Source organism: Pleurodeles waltl, chromosome 6, assembly GCF_031143425.1.
Source record: "Pleurodeles waltl isolate 20211129_DDA chromosome 6, aPleWal1.hap1.20221129, whole genome shotgun sequence".
In the NCBI taxonomy this organism is placed as follows: domain Eukaryota; kingdom Metazoa; phylum Chordata; class Amphibia; order Caudata; family Salamandridae; genus Pleurodeles; species Pleurodeles waltl.
Window position 1 is genome coordinate 713,253,095 of NC_090445.1, and position 12,918 is coordinate 713,266,012.

Consider the following 12,918-nt stretch of genomic DNA (forward strand, 5'->3'; position numbering starts at 1 on the left):
CTGAGATTGTCTGTAATCAACCAATGGGACCATAGTCCATATTCTGTTTCTCCAGCTCCCAAACAGAAGGTTACTCCCATTTAGCCACTCAGAAAAAAATAAAAATGGATGGAACACTTGAATTATTCTTAGCCCCCAGACACATTCCACTTCATTGTTTTTCTGCCCCCTTTAGACAAGGACCAGGCATGAGCAAATCTAAGTATTTCAAACGATTTTTTGCTTTTTCGAATCAGCTCCATGCCACCTTGCCTTCTTAATAGAACAGAGTGATCATGCTAATAGCCAATGCCCTTGACGACTGGAATGTGTATCTCACCATCCTTAATTGCTGCAAAATGTAGCAGCATGTAGGATATTTGCTTTAGGTCGAACAGTTCATATCTCCTCTTGCTTGAACTCACATATATGGCTCGTAGTTCTGTGTTCAACTTTATCTGCACTGGCGGTTGGGCGTGTTTTATTTTATGCTGAAATTTCAGCAGAATGTTCCCACTGGAGGGACTGAATGCTCTGCCGCTGAATGCACGCACAATTCGAAAACATAGAGTGGCAGATTGTTCCAGCAGACCTCCAGTATGAGCTTATGGTCACATGTCCAAAATGTAAACTATAGTTTACCAATAATAGTAATCTCACATTTAAACATGTGCACTGACTTCACCATTAGCTTCATTTAATGCTGCCAGTTGCATATTATTAAAATGAATTTCTACTGTTTCATTTTTGTATATGAACGAATGAGGAAACATCTTCAAAATTTACTGTGGAACCTTTTTAGAGAGTCAAGTCTATCTTCCTAAACTCAACAACGGCGTTTCTAGTACATATATTTTAAAGGGCATTTATAAATCATTATCCACCTCATTGGCCAGCATACAGTCATGCATTCAATGCCACTCACATACAACAAAAGTTATGGCTATTCCAAAACTACATGACCTTGTCATACGAATTGTACAAAGAAAGTTAATCAAATACATTTTGAATGCTGAGATTTCACACTGAGTGTACAAAAAGGCAAACATGTTGTTTCAGCAGTAATTTTGCCTGAAAGTCTTTATCAGCATATGCGTTCTCTCCTACAATGCTAGCAATATTGGAATTTATGTCAAATATACACTCTTTACAAATTGTGTTCTCCTATAGGTATAATTCTATGGATTTCTCAAATTTCTACATTCTAAAAACACTTCACATTAAATGAAAATGTTAGAATGTGAAAGCTTCATGGTATTTCAATCCTAAAATTGCATCCCTTGCCTCTGCAGAGGGCGACCTGTCCCTGGAATGGCATCCTAAGCAATCATTAAAAGCGGAGAACCTATTCCTTAGAAATTCCATTTCTTTTCATGTTTCAGAAACAGAAAGAAAATCATGGATTCGAGCATGAAGGTATATAGTAAGTCAGTAGCACCATTGTGTGTGCCTCAAGAAATAAGAAATACTCTTTTCTTTAACAGCATAGCCATTCTCTGTGTTATGGTGTGTAGTCAGTATGTGTGCCAGGAAGACTTTCAGCAACCCAGTGCGTTATAAATTGCAAAATACCATAGCGTACAAAAGCATAACATAGTTTAAACTCTTCTAGGCACAAATAACCTTGATCAAGAATTTCAAAGCCCCATACACACTAAGAGTAATAACACAGCTCTGTGTCATGTATCACATCTACTGTAAAATATGTGCAGACCCAGAGCATTTTGGTCATCTGAACACTATATTCCTATGTGCATGCAGGGAAATCTTTAAATTCAAGAGCAGCATGGCACTGTGTTGGCCCACAGGAAAATTGTAAACATTCTTCTAAGCCTGCTCATCAGAAAGCAATCAGTTGTGACCAGTACCATCGGTCATGTCAGGATTAGTTTATCATGCGGCCAACTTTGTCCCGGTTCTATTGGTTGACAGAGCTTTTTGCAAGGGTAACACTTTGCCAGCTGTACGTAGTACCTTTTCGGGTCACCAGCCTATGGGAGCCTTGCCTGCAAATGACTTTATTCCAGTCGTATATGCCTTTCAGAGACACTGGTATGTTATTTGACTGCCTCTGCCTCAGTCCTGCTAACTGTTCAGGAGTAAGCTTGATATTTGACATAATCTGCCAAGTGTGTAGCATATTCACTGCTTCCTTGGCAGACCATACTGGCCCAGAGCCAGTCCATACTCACCCTTACAGTACCTGAGCCTCTGCCCACTTGTCCAAACGTACATGATCCACACCCACTTACCCTCACTGCACCCGGGACAACCACATGTGTCTATATTATGTCCGGCCCACACCAGTCTTCTATACTCTGTCTTTATCCCACATCACCTGCTCATACTTCACCCACGGGCACCTTCCTGCCCTACAGTACCCAGGCCCCACCACATACTGCACCTGTCCCACACATTCCCTCACTGTACCTTAGTATCTGGCTTGCTGCTTTCTGATCCCATTCTTCTTCTGGTCAGCCTCGCTTAGTGCAGGAAGGAATCTGGAAAGACGTGGTTAGATCGTGTTAGCATTGTTAATGAAAGCAATATACACCGATTATCAGAAACAGTTTATGAAATGGATTTATAACTTGTGTTGGTACCTGTTACTCATAAACCCAGAATCAGGACTTTTGACGCTAGGTTAGTCCCAGTTTTACTATTCTGAGACCTCAAATCTCTTGCCATGTTTTCCTTACTCGGTGATCTAAGTGCAGAGTCTCCCACACATTGCATCTTTCACATGTCAACAAAACACCCCTCTGCATGCTCATCAGTTCTCTCTCCACAGTAGTAAACACAACTTATCTGGTATACACCATCATCGCTGACACCATCAGCTCCCACCTACACATAAACACTTGCTGGATGTATTCACCATAAAAAGATACAACATAAAGGACTACAACCACAACACAGGCAGTGGCCTTAGCATTATACACAAACCCCATTGGTCATGCTTAAGCCTGAAGGTAGCCACAATCCCATAAAGGGCACTCCTAATATGTACTTCCCTCCTTCGCAGTCACCTTTCTCCTCAGTTACAGATTTAATGACCAAAGGAACTCTCCATCGATTATGTCAACGATCCCTTGACCATCATGTCCTACGCTCCAACAAATAACATCTTCCTCTGACACTCTAACGTCTTTGGAGATTCCTACGCCATGACATGAAAGTAGCATTAATCCATCACATCAACACATTGGACCTCACCTAGCACACCACTGACCCTGTCCACACTAAATGCAGTGCAGTGGATCTGATCATTAATCTGTCTCAACCACAAAACTATACCACTTGAGACTACCACTGCCATCCCCTCCACAATACATTGTGGTAAACTCACATGCACCAGGCAACCAAAGCAACCATGCAGTTCTCCTGTTCATCCAAGACGTTTCCTTTAGATTGCCTTGTGCAAGTGGTCACTGCCCTGGCTGCCACTCTATTAACCATTATAGATGTTGAGGTTCTAATAACCTTCTTTAATCATCCCCATATCATCAAGGCACATGTTAATAAGCACGTTGAACAGAAATGTAAGTATCAGTCATAAAAAATCCACACTCAGATGAACCCAAGAGTGAATGAAAGCAGAAACTGTAGTCAATTACAGGAGACACTCCACACAATTTACAAATCTACAAGTATTGCTGACTACTGAAAACCCACTGCAATGCAAGATGGAACACATTACTGTTTGCAAACAAACTATTACCAAATCATCTTTGCATATGCATGCAACACAGATGAAATCTCATCCTGCCAAATGTTACACTCAACCTCCAGGCTCTGCAGACCTCACGCTGTAGAAAAATCAACTGTAATCAACAAATTCTATATTGAAGAAAATCAACAACATTCATCTTTAAAACAAATTAAGAACCCACACCTCTGTCACACCTCCTTTCCCCAAATATACAGACACACATTGCACATATTGAATTTATTGCACAGACAAACATTATGAGTGCTTGGTTCCTATCAAACATCTTACAATAAGGGCCACATCCCTCTGTTGTCTATTGAGTATACCACCATTGGTGCACTCACCCACATTCTCTCTCCATTCAAGGTAACTTTCCTCCAGAATCTTCAGAGCTATACTAAAAATAAGCCTCATTCTCCTGTTACTCAAGAAGCCAAGTACCCAACAGGTTTAACAATTACTGTGGGATGACATGCTTAATGTTCTTAGTAAGAACCTTAAAAGATGAGGGTTCATAGAATAGGCTTAAGAGCATTATTAAAATTATAAACGGTCAGTTGAGAGGCTGACTGTTTGATGGATGAAGTGAATAAAGGCATGCATCTTAATAGGATCAACTATAGTCTGTGTGCTTACTCTAATGTGGTGGACACCACAATAATTGCCAATAAAGGAGGGATCCAGACCCCTCAACATTGTCATTTGAGAGCAGCTATATGCTAAAGGGCATCCACGCTTACCACGTTGAAGGCGCGTTGGATTGAGGAGAGAACTGTTTCTGCAGTGGAAGAGTATTACTGGGAGCAACTGGGAGCAACTGGTAGTGAGCACCATTCCGATGAGACTGTCAGAGTGAATTTTTGCTGTATGTGATGTGCGACGGTTGCTGGAATGCATTTGAGGTTCAGCATTGCTGTTAGTAATTGGTATGCTCTATTGGCTGGAGAAAGAGTGCTGATTGCTGAAAAACAAGCTCAACTAACTTTAAAAAATAAACAAATGGTTTACGTGACAACGCATGCAGCCATCTTTAATTAGCAGGAAACTGTGGAAAACAAGCTCCACTTGCTGTACAAAACAGCTTAAATGTTTCTGAGAAGACGCACAGCAACCATCTTAGGAGACTGGAATATGTCCACTTGTTTGTTAAATACATTGGCTTTACATATCGATATGTACTGAAAAAGGGTGCTGATTTTCAACATTCTCGGTGATTGGCACACCACGTCCTCAATGAAAAAGGGTGCTGATTTTTAACATTCTCGGTGATTGGCACACCGCATCAAAAATAGTGCCCATCACTATTGGCTAAGTGGCACAACTTATACATATATATATATATATATACATATATGTATATATGTATATATATATATACACATATATGTATATGTATATATATATATTTATTATTATTATTTTTTTTATCAGTGATTGGTACACCACGTTATTGAACTACAAATCCCAGCTGGTTATAATCTGCACCATCTAACTGATTATATATGTCATACAAGGCTCTAAATATTAGAAAGTGTACACTCCGTCCTGCTCTTTCAAAAGTGTGAGGGGTATTTGTTAAATTTGTTTCAGTAAGAGAGTCACACATCACATTTTAGGTGAACATACAGAACATGTCTCCTCCTCCATTTTTTTTCTAGTCCAGGTGAACAAACTAAAAAATGGCAAAAGTGGAAGACGATCTTTGTGAATTATGCAAGGGTATGTGGTACAAATATAAGTGCAGCATGTAAATATTCATTATTATTACATTGTCCGGGTGGTGAGGGGAAAGAGGTATTGGAGAATTTGCCCAAGTTAAGTACTGCTGGCCAAAGATCGCTGAATGAATATGAAATTTGTATATTAAAATGAAATAGACATCTCACACACGTAAGTACAATAATGGGGAGATATTAGTTTGGATTAAGGGAGCAGGCAAAAGATGAGTCTGTGGAGGATTTTGTGACAAGTCTTAGAAAACTTGTGTCTAGTTGTACATTTGGAGCAGCAAGAGACGAAAGAATAAGTAATCAATTTGGGTTGAAGTGTGCAAATAACAAAATAGGAGTAGAGTTATGGTTGAAGGATGAACCTCCCTTGGAAGAAGTAATTGCAATTGCTAAACATTTTGAACACAGGGTCAAGTGTGTTGATGAACTTAGTGCTGCTAAGAATGAAATAAAATAATACAATGGTTTAAGAGATAATAAGTTACATTCAAAATAAAAAAATGAAGGTGTCAGAAAGTAAAAAGTCCACCCTGGTAACAGGAACTAAAAATATACTGGAATTTAAAGTGACGTGTTTCAGGTGTGGTAAAATGGGTCACAAAGCAAATGCAATCATCTGCACTACTTTACAACCAATTTGCAATACGTACCGTAAGAAAGGACATTTTTCAAAATGCTTTAGGAGTAAGATAAATAAAGACGCACATCAAGAAGTTAAAGAGACTGTATTCCAAGTAAAAGGGGAGCAGATTGAACATCCATCACATACAGTAAAAATCGAAGGAGTAGAAATAAACATGAAGTTTGACTCATGTTCACATCTCACTATGATATGTAAGGAGACCTTTGACAAGTACTTTAAGGATAAAATGAAATTGTATAAAATGGACATTTAACCACTGAGTTATAGTGGATTACCTATAAAAATGTTGTGATATTTTACAGCTTGCATGGTGGCTGGAAATTTCTATGTAACAAACATAGGAGATGGTTTACTGGGGTGGCCACATCAATGGTTGTTAGGAGTCATGTTGAATCCAAATGTTGTACCACAGGTATCAACACAAGAACTAGAGGGAACCATAGATACATTGGAAGAAGAACTTAAGGACGTCTTTCAAAATTAATTAGGTTGTCTGAAATGTTACAAACATCATATAAAATTAAAGAGGGGAGTGAAACCTGTGATTCCTGAAGTAAGAGGAATACCTTTGAATAAGCAATCGATTGACCTTTTGATTGCATTAGAGATTACTGAACCAATAGAAGCAACTGAATGGTTGGCACCAATTGTTGTAGCCAAGAAAGATAATGGTGAAATGTGTTTGTGCATAGACCTGCGGGCACTCAATAGGGAAATTATGGTTGATAAATTCCCTCTTCCGAATATTGAAAAAATTATTTAGCTGGGGCTAAGTTTTTCACAACTCTGGATTTATCATCTGCACATTATCGAATTGAGCTTGAGAGATCTTCGAAAGAACTGACTGCATTTATTACACCGACGGGTACTTTCAAATTTGTAAGGATGCCATTTGGTTTGGCTTCTGCATCCTCAGTATTTCAAAATATCAACTCACATTCAGCGTTACTCAAAGGGATTGTGAGAGTAAAATGCTATCAGGGTGATTTGTTGATTTTTGAAAGTATGAAAGAGGTGCACAAGGACCCTTGTAATAAAGAGGAACTTGTATCATTTCTAGGGATGGTAGAATACTACTGTAAATGCATTTCGAACTATGGAGATAAAACAGTTCATCTGAGGAAATTATTGGGTAAAAATGTCAAATTAGAATTGGGTTCTTAATGTTGTAAAGAATTCATATTTGTAAAGGAGGATTTAAAGAATGCTCCCAGTTTGCAAGAAACATATATTATAACATGTGCCAGTGCAAAACGAATTGGAGCTGTATTAATGCACATAAGAAATGGGAGTGAACATTTAATTGTTTGTGGATCTAGGTGTTTGAAAGGATCAAAGTTAAATTACTCTGTAATTGAGAAAGAAGCTCTAGCCATTAATTGAGCTTTGAGAAGATACAGAAATTTGATTTGGGGCATGAAGGTTAAAAGTACTTTTGGATCATAAACCTTTGCTAGAGGTTTTCTGCAAAAAAGGATTAGATCCAATCTCTCCAAGAATAAGGAGATGGATTATTTCATTGGAAGAGTATGATTTTACTGTTGACTATATACCTGGAGTGATTATTTGGTCGGCAGATTGTCTACATTGTTTGGTCAATGTGGATGTAATTGAAGAACAGGCAGAAACATTATTGATGAAGAGGTGAATGTTTGTAAAGATATGATGGGTTTTATAGAAGAAGTAGAATGGAAGAGTGAGATAGACAAAGATCAAGAAATCACCAAAGTTATTGAAGTGATAGAAAAAGGAAAAAGGTAAACAATTGGGGAAACCTTGGTCAATGATTACAGATTAATTATCAGTTATGAATGGTGTTTTCACTCGGGGTACCAAACTTGTACCACCAGTTGGAATGGGGAAAGTTACTCAATTTGGCCCATGAAGGGCATATGGGTATTGTAAAAACAAAAGAAAGGCTGAGGTTACAATTTTGGTGGCCCGGAATGGACAACAAAGTAGAACTATTAGTAAGGGATTATGGCCCTGATTCTGACCTTGGCGGACGGCGGAGGCCGTCCGCCAAGGTACCGCCGCCAAATGACCGCACTGCGGTCAGAAGACCGCGGCGGCCATTCAAACATTTCCTCTGGGCCGGCGGGCGCTCTCCAAAAGAGCGCCCGCCGGCCCAGAGGAAATGCCCCTGCAACGAGGACGCCGGCTCAGAATTGAGCCGGCGTAGTTGCAGGGGTGCGACAGGTGCAGTTGCACCCGTCGCGTATTTCAGTGTCTGCAAAGCAGACACTGAAATACTTTGCGGGGCCCTCTTACGGGGGCCCCTGCAGTGCCCATGCCATTGGCATGGGCACTGCAGGGGCCCCCAGGGGCCCTGCGGCACCCCCTACCGCCATCCTGTTCATGGCGGGTTTCCCGGCATGAACAGGATGGCGGTAGGGGGTGTCAGAATCCCCATGGCGGCGGAGCGCGCTCCGCCGCCATGGAGGATTCCCCCGAGCAGCGGAAAGTCGGCGGGGGACCGCCGACTTTACGCTTCTGACCGCGGCTGAACCGCCGCGGTCAGAATGCTCGTGGGAGCACCGCCAGCCTGTTGGCGGTGCTCCCGTGGTCGGTGGCCCTGGCGGCCACCGGCCGCCAGGGTCAGAATGACCCCCTATATGCTGTGTCGAGTGAGTGATAACATTTTAAAACTCAAACAAGTGCCTGTGGTTTGTAGAAAGCTTCCAAAATATCCATGGGATGAAATTTCCAATGACATAGTAGCTCAATTACATTGTGTATATCTAACACCTTTTCTGATAGTAATATTAGATTTATATTCCAGATGGATAGAAGTTACATGTGTGAAAGATATTTCCACTGCCAATGTAATAAAATGTTTTGAGGAGGCATTCAAAAGAGGAAGCTATCCCAATTCAATTTAATCAGACAATGATACAAAATGTTGTTCAAGAGAAAATCAAAGGTATTTGAGAATTTGTGGTATCATGCATAAAAGAAGTTCCGTTTACTATCCAGAAACAAATGGCACCATTGACAGGGTGTACAAAACATTAAAGGAAAGCATACAGTTAGCAAGAGCAAACAACATAAATTGGAAAACAGTTCTACAAGATAAAATAACAACCCATCACTTGTCACCTCATACCACAACTGGAAAACACCTTTTGAACTCTTTAAAGGTAGATCTGCTAAAAGCAAGATATGTCCTGGTTGGATAACATGGGGTAAAGGTATAAAAAACAATAATGTGGGTGATTGGAGAAGCAAAGAAATAGGACATCAGAAGTACAGGAAACAAAGTTTTGATAAAAGAAACAGTGTAGCAGAAAACAAAGTTGGTGTAAGAGACATGGTAACAATAAGAGCACCTGTAGGATGTCAACCATGGTCAAAATAGGAGGAGAAGAAAGTGGTGAAAATAGTTAAAAATGTGATAAAGACAGAAGATGGAAGAACTTAGAATAAAAGTAGTGTACTAATGGTCAAACCTCGAAGTGACTTGGCACTTGATCAACGAATCCACACAAACTAGAACAAAATAGAAGTTCTGATGAAATATGGAAAGCCACAACCAAGACCCTTGCGAGAGAAAAGTTCGAGAATACGCAATATGCCATTGTACATGAAAGATTTTGGTTGCAATGTATAGTTGCAGCATTAGTCTCACATATCATTGAAGCTAGGTTAAGTTATAGTTTAACAAAATCCCTTTTATAAGTGTAAAAATGTATTTGTTTATGCTTAACCTGTCAGGTTTAGTTTGTAATTGTTTTATTAAAGGGGGTGATGTGTGGGATGGCATGCTTAATGTTCTTAGTTGGAACCTTGAAAGATGAGTGTTCCTTGAACAGGTTTAAGAGCATTGTTAAGATTGTAAGCGGTCTGTTAGGCGGCTGACCATTTGATGGATGAGGTGAATACATGCACACATCTTAATAGGATCAATTGTGGTCTGTATGCCTACTCTAATGTGGTGGACATCACAAATACTACGTCATTATCCATCTCATGTTCCTTTGGAAGTTCCCTAAGAGAAGCAATCTTCTATAAATCCACCAATTTGGTATTATGTATGGATGGGTAGAGTGAATCGTTACACCCACAACACGCAAAGATTCTCACTTTTCTGTCATGGAATGTCTTGCCTCTGAACAACGCAATATCCTGTGGAGGGAAATTGTTTGTTGCCTGCTGCTCTGGCCAGTCATTGGCATCAGGTCAATTGTACCCAGTGGATGGGGAAAGGTGTGAAGCTTCAAGTAGGAGGCAGGAGACAAAAGCCTAGATGTGTCCGTCCTCGCTCTGGCACTAGGGTGACCACCTCACTCTAGTTCGTCACTGTCATTATCTCAAGCCCTGAACGTATTGCCTACGCAACATTTTTTTCTGGTGTGTTAATCTAATTAGTTCAATGGAAGCAGTGCAAAACTACAACACCCAGAATGCATTAGGTGATAACATTAAAGATGAGGAATGGAAATAGTGTCAGTAATTACCTGGAAAAGGGTTGTCATCTTACAGGGCACCCATAGCCCTGAGTAGCAGCAGCAAGTTTCTCTCTTATCAGAAAGGGACAGTGGGACGGGACAGCTGAACAAAAAATGCTATCTTTACACTTTGCAAAGCTTACACCGTTTTATTTAAAAAATAACATGAATTTGTAAGTGAGTTGCCTTTGCTGCTTCACATACCCCATGGGCCCGTTTAAGCATAACATGGACAAACCCTCCTCATAGTAGTATAGCTGTGCTTCCTACTGCTTCTTCCCAGCAGCCTTTGCAACATTGAAGGTCACATCTTCTCAGCACCCTCTTCATCCACACGAGGGCCTGCACTTGGTGTCTTCATTCCTGAGTTACTGCGCACATGTATTACAATGGTGCCCTTAAGACTCCCTATAGAGTCTATCCTCTCACCTAACGTATCCACCCTCTACACTTAAACTTAAACTGGTACCACTCTACGAGGCAGCGGTACTGTCAGTCTATGGTAAAAACTGCGGTAACACAACTGTATCCAGCGCTTTACAGACGGGAGCCACACAACTGTAGGAAGGAGAAAAGGAGGAGTGAAGTATTCCAAATATGGGCAGCCAACGAAGACCAGGCCTCTCGAAAGCAAACACACACATTCAAAGTATCACACACAGAGGCAAAAAATCTCTTTCTCACACAGATTCACGTACATCTACTCTCATGAACAAGTGTGACAGACACACACCACACACCTCTCTCTTTCGTACACGCATGGTCTCAAGAAGGCAGAGAGCTTCACCAGCGCAAAGAAACTCACAGCCGCAGAATCACACATACAGTCTCACACAGGTAAGGTCTCGCATTGGTGTATTTCCTTATACAGAATCACACACAAACGCTGACACTACAAGGTCACACCCGCAGTTCGAGACACATGCGCACAAGTCTCGGGGAGCAGACGAGTCTCAGGAAGGCAGAGATTGTGCACACAGGCACTGACACAGCATTTCACACAGACAGACAACATTTCAGGGCACACGCCTGATACGGTGCTTACCAAGTCATGCCACCCCGCCCTCCCGAAAAGAACAAGCCTGACATGTAACTATGACACCCTTACCCTCCTGCCGGTCTGCAAGCCTCCACCCTGTGACATGACAAACTCTCACACCTTACCGCTCCTTCAGACAGCTGCCTGTACAGACGTCTTCTCACTGTCTCTTTAGGACAGCCGGCCTCTGTTTATAGAGCAAAGAGCTGCTGAAAGGACATCCCGCCTAAAGACCTCCTTTCCTGCATGTTGCCAGAAACCAGGAGCTACAGAGATATTGGAAGATATTTACACTCGAGAACTCTTCTTGGTATCCATACTGTGTCTGTGGGGAGGGGCATGTTGTTACAGAAGAAGGCGTTGGAGCCCAATGCTCAAGTCCAACCCTTACATTTCACAATGTAATGCACTGTGGGAGTTGTATGCCTGCTTCATATGAATGCAACCAATTGTATGAATTACCAGAATGCACTGGACTCTAATAGAAAAATCTTGGACTGCAGCACTGAGTCATGCGTGACGTGGAGCAATCCAGTCACCCATGCAACTCTCACACAGGTCCACAGGGTGAAAGATAGTACATGCACTATACTTGCCATCCAGTGCTCAGGACTGGCCTCGAAGCCTACATCCGCAGACTTGGTGACCACTACTGCTGGCTAACCCCACTGCACCCTAGCCTCCAGTCACATCCCTGATATCTGCTGATTTACCCCTAGGAGGACCAGCATCAATGAGTGAATGAGTAATCAGGGTCAGTAGTCTCTAGGGATTCCACTGACTCATTTCTCATCAGCCACGTCTCACCACCATCGTCCTGCTACCAATGTTCTTAAATCCCGCCTCTAGCTTTCACATGCACCTCTGTTCGAAATGCCCTCTCTCTAATACATACAGAGACAGAAACACAGCCTGAAAACTAGGACACATTAAGGCAGCTTACACACTATAACATACATGGAGGTGAGCACTGCGACGCAAACAACACACACTCATACTGTACACTGCCTTGCTCACACACGCAGTGTAGACAAACATGGGAAGATGCCACCAGCACACAATACTACCAAATATAAGCAGAATAAATTCCTTCTCGCCCACACAAAAGTGGGGTGAGAACATTATCAAGGCAAGCAGGATAAGTACCGTATAACACGGGAAGAGTATCACTATCACAGTTGAATGAAGAGGGTACACTCTCAAACTGCCAGGGTACTGGCACCCATGCATGGAGGACAGTATCACACACTCAGTCTGAGTGAGTCCTATTGTCACAATGTAAACACTGGCAGCCATATTGCCCTCTGCCATATTAGGCACCACTCCCTGAAATTGTATGACACTCTGATAGAGCACACCGTTCTATG

General features: G+C 41.5%; 1 protein-coding gene across 7 annotated transcripts in view; it reads right to left on the minus strand.

Moving 5' to 3' along the window:
• Positions 1-12,918, minus strand: part of TACC2 (transforming acidic coiled-coil containing protein 2) — a 343,330-nt gene that overhangs the window by 306,716 nt on the left and 23,696 nt on the right. For all 7 annotated transcript variants that reach the window (XM_069239186.1, XM_069239188.1, XM_069239189.1 and 4 more), the window contains exon 2: positions 2,410-2,480. In XM_069239186.1, the coding sequence (XP_069095287.1) occupies positions 2,410-2,442 (33 nt within the window). In that variant the 5' untranslated portion in view covers positions 2,443-2,480. The remainder of the gene's footprint in view (positions 1-2,409; positions 2,481-12,918) is intronic.